Source organism: Aotus nancymaae, unplaced genomic scaffold (assembly GCF_030222135.1).
Source record: "Aotus nancymaae isolate 86718 unplaced genomic scaffold, 86718_ANA_hifiasm-v0.15.2.pri h1tg000021l, whole genome shotgun sequence".
Lineage (NCBI taxonomy): Eukaryota > Metazoa > Chordata > Mammalia > Primates > Aotidae > Aotus > Aotus nancymaae.
Genome location: NW_026988433.1, coordinates 543,836 through 566,793, shown reverse-complemented (window position 1 = coordinate 566,793; position 22,958 = coordinate 543,836). Strand labels below are relative to the sequence as shown.

Sequence of the window (22,958 nt, the reverse complement as noted above, 5' to 3'; positions counted from 1 at the left end):
AGCTTCCTACTTACAGGAGGGTCTGTTTCTAGGCTCCCAATCAGCTCTACTGCTCTCATCTCGTAAAGATGCCATGACATAGTGTGTCTTGTTACACAGAAAGATCAACATCCCCTCCTTATTCTTCAAAATTCTTTCGTTATTCTTATCCTCACTCTTTGTATGAATTCTAGGATTCATCTGTCAAGTTCTATCCAAAAAACTTTTTGTATATTTTTCTACTGGAATTACACTGAATATTATGAATTAATGTGGGGCAAACTGCCATATTTTAATAGAGTCCTTTCATCTGTAAAGATGGTACCTCTTTTTATTACTTAGGTAAATTTTCATATGTTCAGTAAAGTTGTATACAGGCCAGGCATGGTGGCTCACACCTGTAACGCCAGTGCTTTGGAGACCCAGGCAGGAGGATCACTTGAGCCCAAGAGTTTAGTATCAGCCTGAGCAACACAGCGAGATCCAAACTCTACAAAAAAAAAAGTAGCCAGGTGTGGTGGTGCACACCTGTAGTCCCAGCTACTCAGGGGGTTACCAAACAAGCTAAGGCGTGTTTTTTTCTTACTCCTCTTAAAAACCATTTGGGTTTGGTGTTTGTTTCTTTTTAAGTGTGATTCAATTTCTGTAATGGTTGAAGTTCTATTCAGGTTTTCATTGCTTCTTAGGTCAGGGCCTAACTTGAGGATACTGTCTGTTCCAAGTTTTCCAATTTAGCAAAAAATGGGTATCCTTTCATTTTTTTTACACTTTATCTATAATAATGTATGTTTCCATTAAAATAAAAATTTTAAAACTCTATCCTGAAAAAGATGTGACCAGCCTAGGAAACATGACAAAACCTCGTCTCTACAAAAAAATTACAAAAATTAGCTGGGTGTGGTGAGCCACGCCTACAGCCAGCGACGCAGGAGGCTGAGGCAGATGGATCCATTGAGCACAGGAGGTCAAGGCTGCAGTGAGCCGTGATCGCACCACCGTACTCCAGCCTGGGTGACACAATGAGACCCTGTCTCAAAAGAAAAGAAAAAGATATGACTATTTCCTAAGTCTTTTCAAAGAACAACATTTTGGTTATATTGCTTGTTTCACTCATTCTTGTTCACCTTTGTAACTTCTTTCTTTTCTTTCTTGAGATGGGGTCTCCCTCCCTGTGCTGCCCAGGCTGGGGTGAAGTGCCTATTCACAGATGCCATCATAGCCCACTATGGCCTCAAAGTCCTGGGCTCAAGCAAACCTCCTGCCTCAGCCTTCCGAGTAGCTGGGACTACAGATGTGCACCACCATGCCTGGTCACCTTTATAACTTCCGTCTACTTCCTCTGATGGGTCTGTTGTTCTCGAACTTCTTCAGTTGGAAACTTCTTTAATTTTCCATTTGTTTTTCTTTACTAATACATGCATTTAGATATACAAATGTGCACACAAGTCCTGTTTAATTGCATACTACAAATCTGGACAGTGTCTGTATTTACATTTAGTTCTAAGTATTGTCTAAGTTCTATGACTTTGATCCACAAGTTATTTATACATGTGTTTTTTTCTTAAATTTCCAAACTCTGTATTTAAGTTACTTAGAAGTGGTTGCAGCTTACTTTGTGGTATATATATATGGTCGTTACTTTATGCATTCTTAAAAAGGACACGTATTCTCTAATTTTAGTGCAAGACTACATTTGTTCACTAAATGTATTATAGCTAGTGACTAAATCTAGTTAGTTGTGTCATTCCAAACATGTTTTTGCTGATTTTTGGTCTGCTCCAACTATCAATTGAGGGAGGAATGTTAACATCTCCCAAACTGATTGGAGGTAAATTCTCATAATCAGGTAAATGTTTACATTATTTAATGTAAGGCTACATTGTTACAATTAGCATATATTTCCAGAGAATAGTGACTTTCAGTATTATTTAACAACCATCTTGATGTTTCCTAATGCTTTTGGCTTAAAGACTGTTTTGTCTGTTATTAACAAAGCCACATCAGCTTTCTTTTGGTTAAAATTTACCTGGTATATATATATGTATATATATATATTTAGTCCTTTTACTTTTTCTGTGTCTTTTAAATATAATTCTTGGCTGGGCACAGTGGCTCATGCCTGTAATACCAGCACTTTGGGAGGCCAAGGCAGGTGGATCACCTGAGGTCAGGAGTTTGAGACCAGCCTGGCCGACATGGTAAAACCCTGTTTCTACTAAAAATTAAAATTTTTTTAAAAAAATTAGCTAGGCGTGGTGGCGCGTGCCTATAATCCCAGCTACACTGGAAGCTGAGGCAGGAGAATTGCTTAAACCTGGGAGGCGGAGGTTGCAATGAGCCAAGATTGTGCCACTGCACTCCAGCCTTGGCAACAGAGCAAGACCCCGTCTCGGGGAGCGGTGGAGAGGGATAAGTATACATATGTATATTAACTCTTAGAAATAAGACAGTTAAATTTTAAAATCCAATCTAGCTGAGTATCTTTTTCTTATCAGGTGAGTGCGTGTACTGCTCTGATTTATAGCTTACTTTTAATTTTCAGCACTTGAGGATTTTCCTTCTGCTCTTCCGACTTTCAGTGTACTTTCTATTATACTGTGTCCTGTGTTTCTAAGTGTTTCCACAGGAAAGATTTTCATTTCACATTCAGAAAACTGGGGCCCCAAGAGACAGTGATCTGCCCAAGGCACTGAGTGTAACTAGTATACCCTAATGTTTTCATGTAAGGAGACAGTTCCTCCCCTTCACCTGAAGCTCACAACGTGTGTCCTATTCACAAGAGTGACACTCAGAGTTAGAGAGTAAAGTGCCGAGGGGCACGTTTTCAGAAAAAATCCGTTTTAGATGCTTGCACAGAAGCTTCACTACAGCACACACAGCAACAAAAGGAGCCTGAGGTCCTGCGTATCACAGGGATCCCACCCAGCCCGGCCTCGGGGGCCCCCCCGTCACCTGTCTCCTGCCCTCCAGGGTGAAGAGCTCGCTGATCTTCTTCTGCTTGTAGACATCATTCTTCTCCAGCAGTTTTTTGTGCAGCCAGTCAGGGTGTTTGACGCGTGGCACTGGGTTCTTCACCTGTGTGAGGCCAATATCCATAAGGGAGAGACCCTTGTCTGACTCCACGGTTTTTAGCCTCACGGCCCATGCCGCTGAACCCGCCCTCACCTGCTGCAGGGCTGCAGGAATGGTGATGATCTTCTGGATGGCACTTCCCAGCCGCTCAATGTAGTAGTCCCAATCCAGAATCTGCGTGTGCAGGAAACGCCATGTGTGAGGCTCACCTCATGCTGAGCACACAGCTAAACACTCAGTGTCTTCTATGATGAAAGGTGCCACTGCACAGCAGAGGACACTGAGGCAGGAAGCTTAACTGACTCCGCCAGATCACAGAGCTAGTAGGTGGCTGAGCCAACACCCCTGGCCTTAGTCCATCTAATAGAACAGCGAAAGGGCCCCAGGTACTTCACGTTTTCAGTTTTACCCTAAAGGGTTATTAGTTGCTCACCTACTACTTATCAGAAAGGAGGAAGTCAAGAGTGAAGACTCCAGACAAAAAACATAATCCAACTCAGACACGTTCTGCTCTGTCTAGCTTTCCTTGTACACTTTTAAGAGTAGAAAACACAAGTGGTACTCACTGCCCGAATATCAAAGTCTTGAAGGGAAGAGCTCTTGAGCCATTTCCGGAGAAAGTGCTTCCTCACTGTGGGCTCTGCTTGGAAAATGGCCAGCGGGATGGCCCTAGGTGAGGAGACAGGCACACAGCTCAGGAACAGTAAGAATCACCCAAAATCTGATCATAATTCTTATCAAATGAACACGGAAATGAGGACTTGTAATAGCTGTTCACAAACATCCTCACGTAACGTATACATTTGCGTGCATACAAATGCACAAACATGTCTACGGGTTCCTCAGTAACAGACGTGCATGCATGTGTGTAGACATGTCTACGTGTTCCTCATGAGTAACACACAGAAGACTCAGGCTGCTTTCTAGAAAGAATAAGCCTGTTTTCATGTCACTAGCAAAGCAACTAGCAACCGTCGGTGCCTCTCTTTCACTGGAGGAAACATCTGTGGTGCACGCTGCAAACATAAGGAGACCGAAAGACACACCCCCTATGCATCCACTCGGCTCTATCAAGCTCCAACTTGGCCACTTTGACTTCCAGTGTGAGATGATTAGAGTGAAGCCCTATGCGGCCCCAACCTGTCCCTTTCTCACACAGAAGTAAAGACAACTCTTATTCTGATATTTATCAATCCCATGCAGGCATGTGTACTGGTCCTATGTGTATGTAACCACACAAAAAAGAAAAGTTGCCATGTTTTTAAGTTTTATGTACATGGAGGAATAAGGGTCTTTCTTCAACCTGATTTTTGCTTTTTTCTCCAACATGGTTTCAAGCCATCAGTGCCGTAACCTAGCTGCAATTCAACCCTTTGACCTCTGGTATAGTGCATCTCATTGCCTATAAAATAACAATTATCCATTTCTGGTTGATGACACTTACGCCATCCCAAATCTGGTATTAAACACAGCCCAAATCTGTAAGGAAGCCCTTACCTCTCTGTGACAGGGGAGCCCTCGGGCTTGCGGGAGATAATGTAGCGGCAGCTCAGCCCTGCATCCTTGACCATCTGGTCTCCCAGGAACTCAGCCAGGCGCTTTGCTGTGCTGATGGACGTGGACTTCTGCTCCCCGTAATCTTCCAGCTTCCGAGACATGGAACGGTTCTCAGAGATGAGCTCAAAGAGCTCAGAGTCAGGCATGTTGGCTGCCTAGAGAAAGGCAATGGGTAAAACACTGCAGAAATCAAGGAGCACAGTTTGGGCTCACCCCAGAATGTGCTCCTGTAGGCCACGCCCTTCTCTAGCCTGAGATGTAGAAGGCTGCAATTACAAAGAGCTCTCTCACAGGCTTTCATGGCAGTACTTTAAAACACACACACAGAACTTTAGCTTTTATTATTATTTTTTGAGACAGAGTCTCATTCCGTCACCCAGACTGGAGTACAGCGGTGCGATCTCAGCTCACTAAAACCTCGCCTCCCAGGGTCAAGCCATTCGTATGCCTCAGCCTCCCAAGTAGCTGGGATTACAGGCACATGCCACCACGTCCAGCTAATTTTTGTATTTTTAGTAGAGAAGGGGTTTTGCCATGTTGGCCAGGCTGGTCTCTAACTCCTGACCTCAAGTTATCTGCCTGCCTAGGCCTCCCAAGTGCTGAGATACAGGCGTGAGCTGCCATGCCTGGCCTAGCTTTTATTTCATTAAACTGCACAAAATATCAAGAAGAATTTACTGATGAGCACCAAGGCTGCAGAAAAGAACGTTGCTCTGCCTAAGACAGGACATTTTTCTCCTTGAAAGCAGCAGAAAGAAGGGGCAGGAAGAGCCAGAAGAGAGGAAAGAGAAACCCCGGCCTGCTGGAGAACAGCCTGAGCAGTTCCAGTGTGGCACCCACATCCAGCTGGAGCGGCCGCTTTGTACACGTGTTCCTGACCACAGGCCCCCACATCCTGTAAGGGGTGCTGGGCTCAGGAATATTCTGTGTGATGCCCCCCGTGCTCCCTTGCACGTGTCACTCTATACAAGACAACAGGCCAAGAAACGGAAGCCCACGCAGCAAAGCAAGCCACGAAAGCACTGCAGAGTGTTGTAGCATTTCTTCCACCCCAGACATTCAATGCAAAACCATTTATAATGATGGAAATGTAAAACCTAGCTGGTAGTAAATAATCGTGGACTAGTTACGTAAATTAAGGTATGTAAACTGATCAAACGTTATGTAGCCTGAAAAATATAAAAAATACAAAGCAACATTCCAGGCTGGAGTGCAGTGGCGCAATCACAGCTCACTGTGGCCTCCACCTCGTGGGCTCAAGTGACCCTCCCACCAAAGCCTCCCACGTAGCTGGGACCATAGGCACATATCACCATGCCCGGTTTATCACACTATTTAAAAAAACGTTTCCTTCACGGAGTTGTGTCCCTGGATACAGACGCTGAGGGAAACTCCAAGGGGCAACTGTGCTCAGGAGGACTTGGGATTTCATTAGGATTAGCCCTGAGTTCAACGGTCACCTTGGTCTCTGGGAGCCCAGGAAGCACGAAGCCCCTTCTTGCAGGGTCCTTTGTCCCTCAGAGCAGGTGAGGCAGGGTGGGCCCTTACCTTGCTGTATAGCACATCCAGCCAGTAGTCGGCCACCTTGGCTACAGAGGCATACACCTCTTCCAGCGTGCTGCCCTTGAGGAAGGCCTCAAACACCGAGGACTGGAAGATCTTGATCAGCTGCAGCTCCCCGCGGCGTTTGACCTCAAAGCCCTTGAGCTCAGCCAGGGAACCATCTTCGTTGAACACAGCATACCTGACAGATAAGGCAGGCACGGCAGTGGGAAGGAGCGCTGGGGAGCCACCAGCTGTGCTCATCCTCTCTGCCTTCCTCTTCCCTTTCCAACCCTCTGCCTGTCATCCACCAGGCAGCAAACATCTCTCCCTCAGGCCGATGCTTCTCTAAAAGGAAAGTGACAAGGGCCTGCAGCCACAGGGCCAGAACACAGCAGGAGGCAGACAGAGCTGGTACAAATGGAATCAGTAAGGCCACAAGAACCCAGGTCTGTTTCTACCTTGGCTGCTGACCCACCCTCCTTTCTGGGCTGACAAATCTAATTCATCTCAATCCATGTCCTTCCTACAGCACAAAAGCTGTGAGAGTCCCACCTCTTCTTCAATTTCTTGCCTTCTTCCTTGGAGGCTGGAAGGATCATGGCAAGGTAGGGCCCATCAACCTCAAAAAAAATGCTGTTCTCTGAGCGGGTGATGTAGGTGAGTGAGGATGGCTCGGCCAGCTCCTGGTACTGGTCATTGGTGAAGCCTTCCTGAGAAACAAGAGTGAAGAGGGGGCAGCCTCGCTCCTGTCGGCACAAACCTGGAAACCACCTGATGTCCCTCCAGGAGTGGATGGATCAGCAAACTGAGGCTTTTCCAAATAACCGACACAACCTGGCAGTGGGAAGGAAGGAAATTTTGATGCACGCAGCCAAATGGTAGAACTCAGGCATACTTGTTAGGTCCAAGAAGCCAGACCCGAAAGGTTACAGGCCGTATGCTTCCATTTACATGACATTTTCAACAAAGCAAAACTGTAGTACAAAACACACACTGGGGGTTGCCAGGGTTTCAGGGTAGGGAGAGGGTTTGCTGACAAAGGATGGCAGCTGCTCTGTGTTGCTCTGTAGTGCACGGAAGCAACACAACACTATGCATCTGTCCAAACCCACAGGGCTGTGCGCTAGAGTGAACGTCACTGTGCAAATTAAAAACCATCCAACCAGGGTGTCGGGATCCCGAGAAGGGTGCAGACGGCCAGATGAGTCCAACGGCACCGTGGACGTACAGAAGAACCATGCCGACAGAGGAAGGAGCTGCCCTGTGAACTCTGCTGACTGGACAGGATAAGGCTGAAAACAAAAGTCACCGTCTACAAACGCCGTACAGTAGCTGGTGAGATTATTTCTCAAGGGGAATAAGTCTGTTAGCAATTCTAAAAATACTTTACGTGTACACTAGGATTGAACAAACACACATACTGAGAAATTAGAGACAGGTTTATCACCGAGGAGAAAGAAGTCACTACCAAGGAAAGGGGCACAGATGCATGTTACGTGTTTAAACGCGTCCACGCAGACAGACAGGCAGACACAGGAACAAACAGCTCTGTGTGCATGCATTACTAGAGACATATCTCCTGGCTCCCTCCACTGTGAGAGGCTGGAGGCTATGACACTCCCAGGAACAGTGAGCCCAGGCAGCGCCCCATCTCGGGTTTTTACACCATTCTTCTTGGAGAACTGGCTGATTCCAGGTTTGAGCAGGGAAAATACAAGATGAGGCTGGGGCATCTTACAGTACCAAGAAGTAGGAAAGTGCTTCAGAAACAAACACCAGAAGAGGTGAGAACACGTGACAAACCAGGAGCAGGCCCCAGCAGCAAGCCCCTCTGTTCCTATGAGCGACAACCCCGCGATGTCCACTCTGACGTAAATAAGCAGACAAGTAAGTGAAAACAAATGTGAGAGAAGGATAACACTTCCCTACGGGATCTCAATCAATACAGCAGAAGGAATGGCGGAAACACAAAACCGCCAGAGAAAAACCACCACGGGAAACCCCAGGCATAACTGCTGCAGGCGCGGCCCACCAGCAAAGCTAACACCGTAGGCAGAAGCTTACAGGGCAACTGAGGATGCACGGTCTCAAAGCACCTGCTCCACGATTCTGTATTTGCTGCTGTGACGGCTCTAATACATGTCCAGAAACACAGCCTCCTCCAGGGATGCTTATTCCTCCCCATCAGGTGTGTCTTTACAACGGAAGAGCAGCAGAAGGAGGGGGCACAGGAGCGGCCACAGCAAGGCCTGCAGAAGCCCCTCAAACAGGAGACTAAGGTGCCCCACAGGCACACAACCACAAACCCAACATGATGCACCCGAGAACGTGGGGAGGGCACTGCCCCTGTGGAGTAACTCCAAAAACCCAAATCACCTCAGTCTAATCAAGAGAAATAACACATAACCCCAAATCAAGGGACAGCCAGCCACAGCCTGGCCAGCAGCACCGAAGCGTGAGGCTGTGACGTGAGAATGGAGCAGGACAGGGCAAGTCGGCGCCACGTGGGTCCTTGCCGGGGTCCAGGGACAGAGGAGGGGCTGTGTTGGGAACACGGGAAACCCAGGTGAGGCCTGCGGTGCACTTACAGGGGCACCAGTGCAGGTTTCTTAGCTTTGACAAGCACACCATGGTTTAGGCGAGGTCAGCGTTAGGGGAAGCAGGCTGAAGGGAATACAGAAATTCTCTGTACCATTTTTGTAACTTCCTGTAAGTTTAAATTTCTTTCAAAATAAAGAGCTAAAAGCAAAAAAGTCTGGGCGCTATATGCTGAGACAAAGGATCAGAATCACTTGATGCCTTCTGACCATGGTCTTCAGGCTACAGAGAAGCAATGTGGGCGGTGCTGGGTGCCAGGAAGGCACATGCACTGTGAGGCCGCCGGTGGTCCAGGACCACATGCCCCAGACTCACCTTGACCATGAGGTTCAACATGGCGCCTGGGTAGGAGATGGTCACCTTGGGCTTCTTCACGTTGGTCGTCTTGAAGACAAAATTTTCTGGGAAGCTGTTAGGCAGGACACACCATATGCCGTCTGTGTCCAGCTCCAAAGGCCTCCTTCAGAGAAAGAGAGGAGCAAGGTCATGAATTCCCCTCTCCTTCCCACCCAGTGTGCAGCCTCCAGCCTTCCCTCTCTCCTTCCTTCCCACCCACTGTGTGCCTTCCAGCCTTCCCTCCGTCCTTCCTGACCACGCCTGCCCACGGAACCTGCTCCCAGCCCCACAGCTGCCCTTCTGCGCTCACCCAATCTGCTCGATTAGCTCCCGCGCCTGGGTGATGATGTTGGCCCCGGTGAAGCAGACGATACCGGCCATCTCCATGGAGTACCAGCGAGCCCTGAGAGGACACCACAGCCTGGTGGGTGGGGTTGGTGTGGCTCCCTCCAGAGGGTATCAGAGGCAGTGAGGAGTGGGAAGGAGGAAGGCAGAGACAAGACGTGGACAAGGGAAGCAGCCAAATGTGCGTTAAGCAGGACAGAACTAAGGTGGAATATAGCTCTGCCCGAGACACTTCTCTGTCCCCACTCTGGTGCCCAGCATGGCTCAGGAAGGGTCTGGAAGGGTGCAGTGTGTGCCACTGCATCTGTTCAGGACTCCAGCCTCAGCAGGACTCTTAATACCACCCAGGCCCATTCACGCCTTCTCTACTCTCTTCACACCTTCTCCCAAGCCCCATTCTCACCTTGAGCTTCTCAGAGAAAGCCCAGGCCCGACCCTCCTCCAGCCTGGGTCCCAGCCCTGCTGTCAGCCGTCCCACCCTCCCCTCCTGGCGCCCCCTGTCAGTCACTTCTGTGCCCCTCTCTGACACACAGACATGCCGTGAAGCAACTGCCTGACACTCTCCAAGTCCCCGAGTGAGGATCCACGCTGTGAGACATAAACACACTGGAAAATGGCACGTCGTGTCTCTAGCCCACACTGCAGAGACACGTACATCCCACAGCACATATGGCTCATGGACACCCAGACCCTCAGAGTCAGCGGCCCCCACTCTCCTCAACCTCCCAGCCCCACCCCAGCCCAAAGCCTCCTTCCTCCAATATTCCTTGAATGGGAATGGGAATGGGATGAAGGGCCCTCTAAGCACGGCCACCTACACCTGAAGCCGCCCGAAACGCTGACTCACCCATTCCTCCCGTAAGCCTCTCCCGGGCCCGGGCCCAGCCTACCCCTTGCGCATGACGTAGCCGTAGAAGGAGTTCAGGATGCACTTGTGGGCCAGCTGCAACGAGTCATACAGCACCTCCATGTTCCTGCAGCGCTTCACCTCGGCCGCGTCGCCCACCTCCACAGCCGCGGAGAGCTTCTTTTTCCACACCTGAGAAGCCCATGAACATGGAGCACATCACAGATTCTACAAAGTCAATGGTCCAGGTTTTCAATATTTTGCAAATTTTCAAATCTATAGAAAACCTTAAAAACCAGTACAATGAAGACTGTACATTCTCCTCCTACACTGGCCAATTGTCACACTTCCTTTCTTCTGTCTGTCTCTGTTGACAGAATCATTGTAGATTTCACGGCCTGATGTCTCTAAACACTTCAGCACACTTCCTAGGAAACAAGAGCTACTCAGGAGATCCCTGGTAAAATCAATCAATAAAGAAATGCAGCTAAGACCGCAGATGTCTTAGCAAATTCCCCACCCAACAGGAGAAGGGTTTTTTTATTTGAGATGGAGTTTCACTCTTGTTACCCAGGCTGGAGTGCAATGGCGCAATCTCGGCTCACCGCAATCTCCGCCTACTGGGTTCAGGCAATTCTCCTGCCTCAGCCTCCTGAGTAGCTGGGATTACAGCCATGCACCACCATGCCCAGCTAATTTTTTGTATTTTTAGTAGAGATGGGGTTTCACCATGTTGACCAGGATGGTCTCGATCTCTTGACCTCGTGATCCACCCGCCTCAGCCTCCCAAAGTGCTGGGATTACAGGCGTGAGCCAACGCGCCCGGCCCGAGAAAAGGTTTTTAAAGGCTTGGTATTTAAAGAACAAAAACAAATTCATGAAGATAATTACTGAGTTCCTATAATGTGCTGGGAACTCCACTGTACTCTGAAGCACAACTGCTACACCTTTGGTGTTTATTTGATGAGCAAGACAGATGAACAAGTAATTTAGCAATTGCTCAATTTAAATAAAGTGAGATGGTATGGCAGCTCCTTAAAAGCTAAATGTGGAATTATCATATGATCTAACAACTCTCCTGCTGGGTGCCATATCCCAAATAATGAAAAGCAGAGATGGGAAGACATACTTGCACCCCAGGTTCAAACCAGGATTACTCAAAATAGCCAAAAGGTGGAAGCAACCCAAGTGGACATCAATGGATGAAGGGATCAACAAAATGTGACAAATCCACACAGTTAATGTTATTCAGCCATTTACGGAAATGCAGTATGGATACACCTTGAAAACATCAAGCTAAGGCTGGGCGCGGTGGCTCATGCCTGTAATCTCGGTACTGTGGGAGGCTGAGGTGGGTAGATGACCTGAGTTCAGGAGTTTGAGACCAGCCCAGGAAACATGGTGAAACTCCGTCTCTACCAAAATTACAAAAACCAGCTGGGCGTGGTGACACGCCTGTAGTCCCAGGTATTAGAGAGGCTGAGGTAGGAGGATCACTTGAGCCTGGGAGGTGGAGACTGCAGTCAGCCAAGATCATACCACTGTACTGCAACTGGGGTGATAGAGTGAGATCCCGTCTCAAAAAGAGAAAGCATCATGCTAAGTGAAAAAGCCAGTCACAAAGATACAAATACCGCACAGATCACTTACATGACATCCCTAGAGTTGTGGAATTCAGAGACAAAAAGTAGAATGGGGGTTGCCGGGGCCGGGGGAGGAGGTGGAGAGCCATTGTTTAATGTAGACAAGAGTTATTTGCTTTTCGGCCTTTTGGCTAAGATCAAGTGTAATGTAGACAAGAGTTTCAATTGAAGAGGGTGAAGAGTTCTGGAGGAAGATGGTGGTGACAGTTGTACAACAATGTCAATATGCTTCCTGCCCCTGAACTGAGCACTTAAAAACACTAAATGTCAGCTGGGCGCGGTGACTCACACCTGTAATCCCAGCACTTTGGGAGGCAGAGGTGGGCAGATCACGACGTCAGAAGTTCGAGACCAGCCTGGCCAAGATGGTTAAACCCCGTCTCCACTAAAAACACAAAAAAATTAGCTGGGGGTGGTGGTACACGCCTGCAGTCCCAGCTACTCAGAAGGCTGAGGCAGAAGAATAGCCTGAACCCAGGAGGCGGAGGTTGCAGTGGGCCAAGATCATGCCACTGCACTCCAGCCTGGGTGACGGAGTGAGACTCCGTCCCAGAAAAAAAAAAACACGAAATGTCACACTATGTCTATCGATAAAAAAGAACATGTGAGGGTGAGTTCAGCAGGGCAGTGCAGGATGCCAGAGGCCACACAGCAGGGGCCGTGCTGAGTCTATAGTGAAGGTCTCTCAGAAGAAAATGACTCAATCTGATCAGATATAAAACAATGACCTGTGGCCGGTGCAGTGGCTCACACCTGTAATCCCAGCACTCTGGGAGGCCAAAGCAGGTGGATCACAAGGTCAGGAGTTCAAGACCAGCCTGGCCAAGATAGGCGTGGTGGTGGGCGCTTGTAATCTCAGCTACTCGGGAAGCTGAGGCAGAGAATTACTTGAACCCCGGAGGTGGAGGTTGCAGTGAGCTGAGATCCCACCATTGCACTCCAGCCTGGGCAACAGAGCAAGACTCCATTTCAAAAAAAAAAAAAACAATACAATGACCCGCTGATACCAAAACTGAGGTGTTGCTATGCACTTTCCTTGCTCCTACAGGATGAAATATGAGTTAAAATTCCCTCTACTTTGTCTAATCAGGGGTCAGCAAACTAAAGGGCAGGATGGTGAAGACCACAGGTGTGATGGCCTCACAGTTCCTCAGAACTCCTCAGCTCCATGACAGCAGGAAAGAGATAAACAACACGCAAAGGCACCTGGGTCCCGCAAGACGCGATGCACTCAAACGGCGGCCGGCTGTAGCCTGCTGACCCTGCTCTAAGTAATCACTTCAGGAATTACCATCACTCAGGACCCTTCTGGGGCCTGGGACCAGCGCAGACGAGGGCCTGCGTCCTTCATGACTATCAACTCTTCCAAGTCAAAAACAATTGCATGTTATGATCCAAGTGCAGGTGCCTGCTCAGAGGACCCCAGGCAGGGAGCCAAGAGTGCCTACTTCACCGGCTGACCTAAACTGCCCTCAGAGGCCAAAGCCTGCAGCACGCCAGAGCTCACCTTGTGGAGCCCTTTGAACTCATAGCGCCTGTCCCGGAAGGCACGCACGGTGTCCACGTAGAAGGAGTTTTCCCGCTGGCAAATGGTGGTGAGGCGCTCTTCCACCTTGGTGATGTGGATTTTCTTGTAGGCTTTCCGGCAATAATCTAAGCACAATGGAGAGGGTGGAGCAGGTGGGTGAGGTCTCCCAGAGCAGAGGGAGCTGGGGTACAGGGGTGCTGAGGAACACGGCTTCTATGTCACTACAAAGGAGCAACAGCTCACATACACTGCTAATTTCTCATGTCGAAAAAGGTGACCAGGCACACTAGCTCACACCTGTAATCCCAGCACTTCGGGAGGCCAAGGTGGGTGGATCACTTGAGCCCAGGAGATTGAGACCAGCCTGGGCAACATGGTTGAGACCCCATCTCTACAAAAAATACAAAAAATAAGCCGGGCACGATGGCGCGCACCTGTAGTCCCAGCTACTTAGGAGGCTGAGATGGGAGGATTGCCAGAGCCTGGGAGGTCAAGGCTGCAGTGAGCCAAGATCGCACCACTGCACTCCAGCCTGGGTCACAGTGAGATCTCGTTTAAAAAAAAAGGAAAAGAAAGAAATAGGACAGGACGGCCCAGGTGTCGCTACAGGCCAAGTACACCGAGACCACAGAACAGCAGTGTCGAGCACCTGCTGAAGGGGAAGCAAACCAAGGACCCTGCAGCGACAGCACAGCTTGCAGTGACCCAGAGCGGCTTCCGGTCTGCTCTGACAACACCTCTGCACCCCAGCTGGGACGGACAGTGCAGCCCAGCAAGAACAAAAAGTGGGCGCAGGAGCCACATCTGACAGCCACGACCACCCCCAGGCACTCACCCGCCAGCCTCCTTTTCTCGTATTTCGCCTGCTCCTCACGGGACAGTTCATGAAAGGCCCGAGCCGGCCCCTCTGGGAACAAGGCGGGGAACTTCTCTGACTCCAGCTGGTGCTGGATCCGATGGTATTCGCTGCGGCTGGCCGGCACTGGGAAGAAGGCGACGGGAGCACGTTCAAAAGGAGGCACAGACGCACCGGTTTCCCACTGAGTGCCCACCCAGGCGGCCGCCACTCACTGAACTCGCCCCTCCACTGCCAGGCCATCTTCCGCTGGCAGTTGGCTCCAGGCTTATTGAAGTCACAGGCAGCACAGGTGGCTTCGTCCACCATGGCAGAGGGCTGCGAGGGGTGAGAAAGCACTTAGGGCTCGGGCAGAGAGAGCGCCGACTGCCGCAGGAAGTAAAGCCTCACCTGCAGGCGGTTGGTCAGGATGATGTTGGGGTACATGGCCCCCACGTCCAGGTGGTAGATGAGTGGACACTCGATGCGGCTGGGAACCTCCTTCAGGGAGGCAAGCTTGCTCTTAATCTGATCACACAACTGCAGAGAAGGTGAAACTCAGTGGGGGCTGGTGACCAAGCTTCCCTCACGTGCTACAGTTTACCACCTCCTACGTTAGACATTCAGGAGTGGAAAACACGGAAAAATATCTAAATGAGCAAAAATTAACCAGAAGAAAAAAGTTAAGAAGGGCTGCCATTGCGTCTATGAAATACATTAAATTTGGTAGAGTCTAACAAGAAAATCACTTGAACACCAAATTATCCTCAGTATTAAAAAAACCCCTTAGGCTAGGTGCAGTGGCTCATGCTTATAATCCCAGCACTTTGGGAGACCGAGGCCAGAGGGTCACTTGAGCCCAGGAGCCCGAGATCAGCCTGAGCAACACAGTGGGACGCCGTCTCTACAAAAATAAAAATAAAAGATTAGCTGTATGTGATGGTAGCACCTGTAGTCCCAGCTACTTGGAAGGTTGGGGTAGAAGAATCGCTTGAGCCCATGAGGTCAAGGTCAGCTACTCGGGAGGCTGAGGCCGGAGAACTGCTGGAACCCAGGAGGCAGAGGCTGCAGTGAGCCGAGATCGTGCCACTGCACTCCAGCCCGGGCCGACAACAGTGAGACTCCATCTCAAAAGAAATGAGATGAGCCGCATCCTGAGGAGTGCAGATCACACAAAAAAACCGGCGTCTCCCTCTCCAGCCAAATAACACACTTCCTAAGTGGTGCTTTCTCTAACCATCATGTGAACAGATTCTACAGTCACTAATCCTGTCATTTGCAGGAATGTACCGTAATTTTTAAGTCTCAACAACAAAAAGTAAATAAAATTTAAAACCTCCAATGTCTCCCCAATGCCTACGAAATAAAGTCCCAATGCCTTAAAACGGGGCACGAACACATCCCACCAGGGCCCACCTGCCGTGTGACCACATTTCAGGAGCAGCTCACACCCCACCTTCTCATGAAGCCCTCCGACCTCGGTAGAAAGCATCACACGTCACAACCATGACTGCCCTGTCCCACCAGAGACCCTGTGTCATCCGTCCACAGCACCACACGCAGCAGGCGCACAACGAATGTGCTGCTGAAAGACGTGGTTTGTGAAGAAGGCGCATGAACAGACTAGCTCCTCCTGCCTCCTGGACGGTTACCTCTTGAAAGTTGGTGACTTGTTCCACGGGCACCTTCTCCTCTTCCTCAATGGCGTGACGCAAGGTCTTCTCAACCCGCTGCAGCAGGAAATCAAAGGCGGCGGGATTCTAGCACAAACGGTAAGACAACGGGTCAGAGGGGAACACACTCCCACCAGCCCGCCTCAGGTTTGACGCTGTGGCTGCAAGCGGCAGGATGTGCCTGAGAAAGCTCCGGAAGGACTCCCGTGCGCACTCTGCAGCGCTGCCCTAAAGACGCCCCGAGGCGAGCTGGGCCAGATAAGTCACATCCAGTGAGGGGGCCATGGGACAGAATGGGGAGAAGGGGCTTTATTTCAGCCCCTGGGGCTTCTGGGTCCCACCACAGAAGAAACGGAATCCGGGGAAGAAGCACACCATCCTAAACCGGCAAGGGATATCACTGCGGAAGACCCCAGACTCGAGGGCCTCCACGTGGCCCCCCACGTAGGTCTCGGAGTCCAGCACGTGTCCGTCGTCCGTTAGCTTATTGAACTCCTGCTCCTGCTTGTTGGGGAAGATGATGTTGGCGTGGAAGGCCTGCACCATCAGCAAGGCCTCGCACAGTGTGCCAGAGCCTTTCCGCAGCACCTACAAGAGAAAGCAGAGCTTCCAGCCAAAAGCTGCACCAAAGGCCCTGACTCACAAGCAAAGTCCAGGAACCTAAAGTGAACTTCAGCGTGGAAGGAGAAAACCTCGTAGTAAATGGCTGCAAATTCTGCCTCCTGTGGTTCCTTCCTCACACCAGGGCCCGAGAATTCCCAAAGGACCTCCCTGACATCACACACCAGAATCCTACTGCTGCCTTTGTCACCAGCACTCCTGGGACTTCCACCTCCACTCAGCTCCAGTGCACTCACGATGGGGCCAGGGTGCTGACAGGAGGAGACACCCACCTCGTCGGGCTCCATGGGAATAATGGTGCACAGAGCGAAGATGAAGGGGTGGACGTACTTCATGTACAGGTAGTAAGTGGCGACGGCGTCTGACACGGAGTACGTGGCCAGCGTCTGAGGAGAGAGCGCCAGAGAGCAGAGTTATCAGAGCCAAGAGCCCACGGCCAAGTGTGAAGCACAGAAAGCAAAGCCTGGCCTGGCCAGCCTGCTGGGTGGAGTGGGCTGGCACACGTGCACACGCACGGCAGCAAGGGGAGCCGGGATGTGGCTCACGTGCCTGGGGCTGCTCGGTGGCCATGCGGCACATGTCCTCCGGGTCCAGCTCCACAGGATCATAGCCCAGCTTGGCCTTGGCAGCCGCCTTGAGGTTATGGCTGCCCACGGGAAGATAACTGTCCCTCTTCACCCACCTGGAAGGAGAATGAGAACAGAAACTAGGATTCTAACATGCAGCCAGGGAACCCCTGAGAACCAGCAAAACTGGGCACCACACAGATGGAGGCAAGGTCCTAACAGGTACCCAGGAGCCTCACACCAAGGCCCCACACAGTGTATGTCCCTCGTGAAAACCCTTCATCCGGATCTAGTTAATCTCAAAGACCTATCCACAACACAAGGAAGCACCAGGACCGGTCCTTTGGGCCCTCGCCTTCCTCCCACCCTCGGCAGAGCCCATGGCCTCTCCCCAAGACCTCAGGCCTGCACCCTTGGGGCCTACTTATCAACCACACTGAGCTGCTCTCCTCACACTGTCCCTTCAGCACGGAAACACTCAAGCCCACCCTCCTTTAATAGAAGGCAAGATGTGATCAGACGTGAGGAGGAATAAAAATAAAAATAAAAAACAAAATAAATAAAAAATAAAAGCGAAGAAAAGAAGGCCCCCACACTCTACCCAGAACCTGTCTCCACCTCCCCCCTACAGATGCCTTCCCTGGGGCAGCTGTCCAGGGGCCACGTCCAGGCCCCGCCCCTGCGGCCTCCACCCTGTGACCTCTTCCTCCTCCTCTCAGAGTTCATCCACTACCCAAGCTTTCACCAAGACCTGCGTGCCAGTGAGTCCCAATCCACAGTGCAAGCCCAAACCAAGCCTCATGGTGGTCTTCAGGGCCCCTATCTGGGTGGAACTTCCAGGCTAGCGTATCAGTAGCAGGGTCACCTCTCACCTCAAGCCCCTTCTATACACATTCCCTGTCTCCACGGATGCCACAAAAACCCAGGTGCCACCCCCTCCCTGAGAACCAGCATTCCTGGGCCTCCCCCTGCCCCTGCCCCTGCCCCACATGACAGACCCTGCATCCTCGGGCCGCTCACCTCCTGCCTTGGATCACGACTGTCACACTGTCACACTAAACCAGCCCCAGCCTCCTGGCCTCCCTCTCCAACCCAAGAGCCAAACATCAGAGCTAAACAGAAACACATTCAGGCTTCAAGTGCTCCAGTGGCACCGTGATGGTCAGGATGAATCCGCCCCCTACCAGTACAGAGGCCCATGGAGACCCCTTCCCTTCCAGCCTCCTTCTCTTGGCAATTCCACATCCACCTGTCGTCGCAACCAGACATGCCAGAGCCCCCAGGCGCCCTGACTGTCTCCACCTCTCGGCTGCACACCCCCTGCTCATCTGGAATCTGCGCTTGTCCCGTGAGGCTTGTCCTGTGGGACAGCCTGGCTGCCACATCCCAAACTCACCTGGCAGAGCAGGTCCCTCCATGAGGTCCTAGCTAGGGACCTGTCTGCTGAGTGTGTCTTCCCAGCAGCTTCCCCAGCCCAGAGGCTGATACTCCATGTGCCTGGACACTGACGAATTGTCAGCCAACACTCAAAGACAGCACAGCCCGGGCCCCGGCAGGGTTGCAGCTGCCGTCCTCTCGGTGACCTGAAATGGCCTCTCAGAGGCCACCCTCCTCCCATAAGAGATGTGTCAACTGCACAGTCTGCAAGCGGCCTTCGGATCTCGCTCACAGACAGCAGTGACGAGCCGTGCTGCCCTGTGGCCCCTACCTGAGGCAGTCCATGTGGATGCACTGGGGTGCCTTGTACTCCCCCTGGCTGTCCTTCTGGAAGCCTATCTCCTGCTGCATGCTGAGCCCGTGGACTGCTGCCCTGGCCTCCACAAACGGCCTGGGTTTAAAAGAGGACAGATAAGCAAGTGGGCAGGTCAGACTCTAATTCCGCTTCCTCCATTCCTCCCTCAGACCCAGGGAGGAACCCAGACATGGGAGGTGCAAAGTGAACCTGGAGCCACCTCCTGTCGGCATGGGAAGCCCACCCACACCACGCAACGTCCTCCCTCCCAAACGCTGTCCAGTTACTCACAGAGAAGACACAGACTCACCAGTCAAAAAAGTCCCCGTTGTAGGTGACCATGACGGTGGGTTTGGTCTCCTGGACATGCTCAAACCACCTTTGGATCAGATGAGCCTAAACCCAAGTCACAGCAGTCCAGGTCTGCTCTTTCTCTTCTTCAAGCTATTTCCACATTCCTCTCCCAACGCTCAGAAGCAGCAGCCTCAAGCTGGCCCTTATTCCCACCCCGTGCCCTGGTCTCTGGCAGGAAAGAGGGTCACACCCTAAGAACAAAGCTTAGGAGCTGCAATTCTGACCCGACGGAATGCCTGAGGCCTTGGAAAGAGCCGCATGCCCCTTCTTCCCAAAACACCAGGCAGTCTCCCAAGTGCTACCTCCTCACCTCATCAGGTTCATTGAAGACACAAAAGGGTCCTTCATATTCTGGCTTGGGGGTGAACTCAAAATCTTCAATATCTTCTGAAACAATCTCCCTGTTGGTGATGAGGTAGCCCTAGGGAAGTTCATTAGCAATCAACACAAGTCAGAGGCCACAAAGCCAAGGGCCTCCCTACACCGCCCACTCTGCCTAGAGACTCTCACTACAAAGAAGACCACAGCAGAGCCAAGACACGGCCTCCCCACACTGCCCAGACACTCTGCCAAGAGAGTTTCACTACAAAGAAGACCACAGCAGCATGAAAGCGCCTTAGTAAGGCTTCCCGAGAAGAGACCCTCCGTGTCTGGATTCCCATTGGAAAGGAGAGGGTACGTACAGTTTGGTGTCGGAACAGCTTGCTTGCTCCCATTCCTGGACTCACTAACTCGTTATTCACTCAACAAATACTAACTGTGGGGCAGATGCTGCTCTAGTCTGGGGACCAGACAAGGCCCCCATCCCAGGAGCTTACTTCCCAGAAGCCACCTGCTCACCTGGCCATCGATCATGTAGGAAATCATCATAATCTGGTCCGTCTCAGCATCAGGAAACTTGAGGGGCAGTTTGGTCGTCTCAATGTCAAATGCCAAAACCACAGGGTCCTGCGGTGACAAAATAAGCATAAAGCCAAGCTCTGAGCTCCCCATTAGGTCTCCCTGAACACCCACCCCTGGCCTGCTCCACCTCCCTCTGGTTGCTAAGAGCCAAAGGGCTCTGAAAAAGCTGGGACAGGGACCTTGAGACTGACCAACCTATGTCAAGAGTATCACAACTCTCTATGGTATGAAAACTTACATACCAAAAAGAGCAGCTGATCACAGGACAAGTCTAAAATTACAGAACTTTAGTAGACAAATTCTTTAAAAGGCATCACCTCATTCTGATGGTTATGACAATCCTGAAAGGTCACTGTGGCACAGAGATGATATCCTCATTTCGGAAAAGACAAAACTGAATACAAAAACTTTCCCAAGATCACAAAGTCGTACTCAAACCAAGGCCTTCTAGTTACAAATCCATTGTTACTGTGTCACTTCGCTATCAACTACTCAAATGGAAGTCCCAGCTTTCCCTCAAATGTCCAAATCCTGCTTAGCTCAAATACTGATGTCATGTGGTGACATACAACAAAAAACGAAACGATGCTCTGATGAAAAATTCTAACTCCATAATTCCTTTAAGAAAGTATTCGGGGGAAAAAGCAGCAAACATATCTTTGAGTCAAATTCACTCTTCTGCACTGAAGAGTATTCTCTCCAGAAAACAAGGAATTTTAGGATGAAGGTAATATAAGCCAAAACTTACAGGTCGTTCAACAAGGTCATCTCGGCGGGTGATTTCCACCGGAAAAGCATTTCCTCGGTATCTGACATTGTACCAATGAGCCTGCAAAACACACAGTGTGTTAACTAGAGTCATACTCCAGGGAAGCCTATTCGTCTGTGGATTCATCCATAATGATCATCTCCTGGCTGTTAGGAAATTCATGACCCAACCCTGCCCCCACTCACCACGTGTATCTTCAGGTCAATGGAGAGGCGGATGTGGTAGGGGACGTCGTACTCGCGCATGTCCACAATGTTGTCCAACTGATCAGCTATCTTCTTAGAGGCTTCCTCTTCATCAGTAATGACACTGCTCCTTTGCAGAACACTAGGAATTAAAAAGAGAGCAACTAACTCAACTGCCACGGCCTGGAAGAGGTGAGACCAGAGTTCAAACTGAATAAACACAAAAGGTAAACTGAGGTGGTTCCAATGACCAGGGCAGTCCTTCCTTTAAGAATGGCTTGGATTGGGCTGGGCACAGTGGTTCACGCCTGTAATCCCAGAACTTTGGGAGGCCAAGGAGGGCAGATCACCTGAGGTAGGAGTTCAAGACCAGCCTGGCCAACACGATGAAACGCTGTCTCTACTGAAAATACAAAAATTAGCCAGGTGTGGTGGTGCACGCCTGTAATCCCAGCTACTTGGGAGGCTGAGACAGAAGAATCACTCGAACTCGGGAGGCGGAGGTCACAGTAAGCAGAGATTGCGCCACTGCACTCCAGCCTGGGCGACAGAGCAAGACTGTCTCCAAAAAAAAAAAGAAGAATGGGTTGGATGATAACCCTACAGACAGGAGAAAATTCAGTGTAAGATGTACGCATTTTATATGATGTGAGTTATACCGCAACTAAAAAAAAAAAAATACACACACACACGGCCAAGCATGGGGGCTTGTGCCTCTAATCCCAGCACTTTGGGAGGCAGGAGGATCGCTGGACCCCAGGAGTTCAAGACAGGCCTGGGCAATATAGGGAGACTCGTCTCTACAAAAAATAACAATAATAAGAATAATAATAATTAGCCAGGCATGGGGTACACACCTGTGATCCCAGCTACTCAGGACGCTGAGGTGGAAGGATTGCTTGAGCCCAGGAGCTCAAGGCCACAGTGAGCTATGATTGCACCACTACACTCCAGCCTGGGCAACAGAGCAAAAACCCTGCCTCAAAATAAATAATAGAAGAAAAAGGAAAGAAAACATTAAGTACTGCCAGTCAGGAGAGCACCCAGGCATGACCATCCCACCGTGGTCCTATTACTGAGGAGGCTGCCTCATGCAGTCTGAAGAGCAGGCCTGGGCACTGCACAGCCTATGCACGGGTCTCTGCCATGTCTAAAGATGTGGCCCACCCTTGCGGCCACTATCGGCCCATAAGCCCAAATACTGAATGATCTATTCAGGGGAAAAGACAGATGAGTCTCAGATACGGCTCAGGCCTCTGAAGACTCGAGTCTCTGATTACACCTTCCAATATTTCAAAAAGTAACCTATAGCATTGCCAGGGAAGGCGGAATCAGGGTAGGGACTGTAGAGCTGTTCAGCATCCCAAATTGATCTCTTGTCAGAGGATAAGGTAGGTTCTTCTGAAGTCATCCAAACTTAATTACTCAAGATTTTCTCTTGCTAATCTGTTACTTTGCATCCTATTACTGTTGATGCTCAAACACTTGACGAACAGCGTTTGGGGTTCTAAACTTAAATTTCTATAGACGATACCCAAGGTTCTCTGGAGAAGTTGTGCCATGTAAATCTCAGTAGTTAATGAAATTCGCAGATGGACTGTGTTAGGGCAGTAGGATGAAGGATCATTTCCCTGTAAAATGACTTTACTGTTACAATCACTCAATTTTAGAGCCATAAACCCACGCCCACATGGGAAAAGAGAGCTAACGCATAAAATAAAATACAACCTGTGAAGCCACTGCTTATTCACACAGAACACATAGAAATCTCTACCTAGCCGGGCGCGGTGGCTCACGCCTGTAATCCCAGCACTTTGGGAGGCCGAGGCGGGTGGATCACGAGGTCAAGAGATCGAGACCATCCTGGTCA

General features: G+C 50.3%; 1 protein-coding gene across 4 annotated transcripts in view; it reads right to left on the bottom strand.

Annotated features, from left to right (window-relative positions):
* POLE (DNA polymerase epsilon, catalytic subunit) overlaps positions 1–22,958 on the bottom strand; it is a 53,908-nt gene that overhangs the window by 26,455 nt on the left and 4,495 nt on the right. For 3 of the 4 annotated variants that reach the window (XM_064379527.1, XM_064379529.1, XM_064379528.1), the window contains exons 7-29: positions 21,089–21,230; positions 20,883–20,963; positions 20,072–20,179; positions 19,542–19,652; positions 19,188–19,273; positions 18,854–18,973; positions 17,129–17,261; positions 16,852–16,965; positions 16,334–16,546; positions 15,938–16,045; positions 14,697–14,825; positions 14,522–14,624; positions 14,286–14,432; positions 13,430–13,575; positions 10,323–10,471; positions 9,398–9,490; positions 9,067–9,211; positions 6,706–6,863; positions 6,157–6,352; positions 4,549–4,763; positions 3,618–3,720; positions 3,145–3,225; positions 2,932–3,054 (exon numbers count right to left, since the gene is read on the bottom strand). In XM_064379527.1, coding sequence (XP_064235597.1) covers positions 2,932–3,054; positions 3,145–3,225; positions 3,618–3,720; positions 4,549–4,763; positions 6,157–6,352; positions 6,706–6,863; positions 9,067–9,211; positions 9,398–9,490; positions 10,323–10,471; positions 13,430–13,575; positions 14,286–14,432; positions 14,522–14,624; positions 14,697–14,825; positions 15,938–16,045; positions 16,334–16,546; positions 16,852–16,965; positions 17,129–17,261; positions 18,854–18,973; positions 19,188–19,273; positions 19,542–19,652; positions 20,072–20,179; positions 20,883–20,963; positions 21,089–21,230 — 3,004 coding nt within the window. Of the gene's footprint in view, positions 1–2,931; positions 3,055–3,144; positions 3,226–3,617; positions 3,721–4,548; positions 4,764–6,156; positions 6,353–6,705; positions 6,864–9,066; positions 9,212–9,397; positions 9,491–10,322; positions 10,472–13,429; positions 13,576–14,285; positions 14,433–14,521; positions 14,625–14,696; positions 14,826–15,937; positions 16,046–16,333; positions 16,547–16,851; positions 16,966–17,128; positions 17,262–18,853; positions 18,974–19,187; positions 19,274–19,541; positions 19,653–20,071; positions 20,180–20,882; positions 20,964–21,088; positions 21,231–22,958 lie in introns of those variants that run through there. The other variant, XM_064379530.1, reaches the window with a different exon arrangement.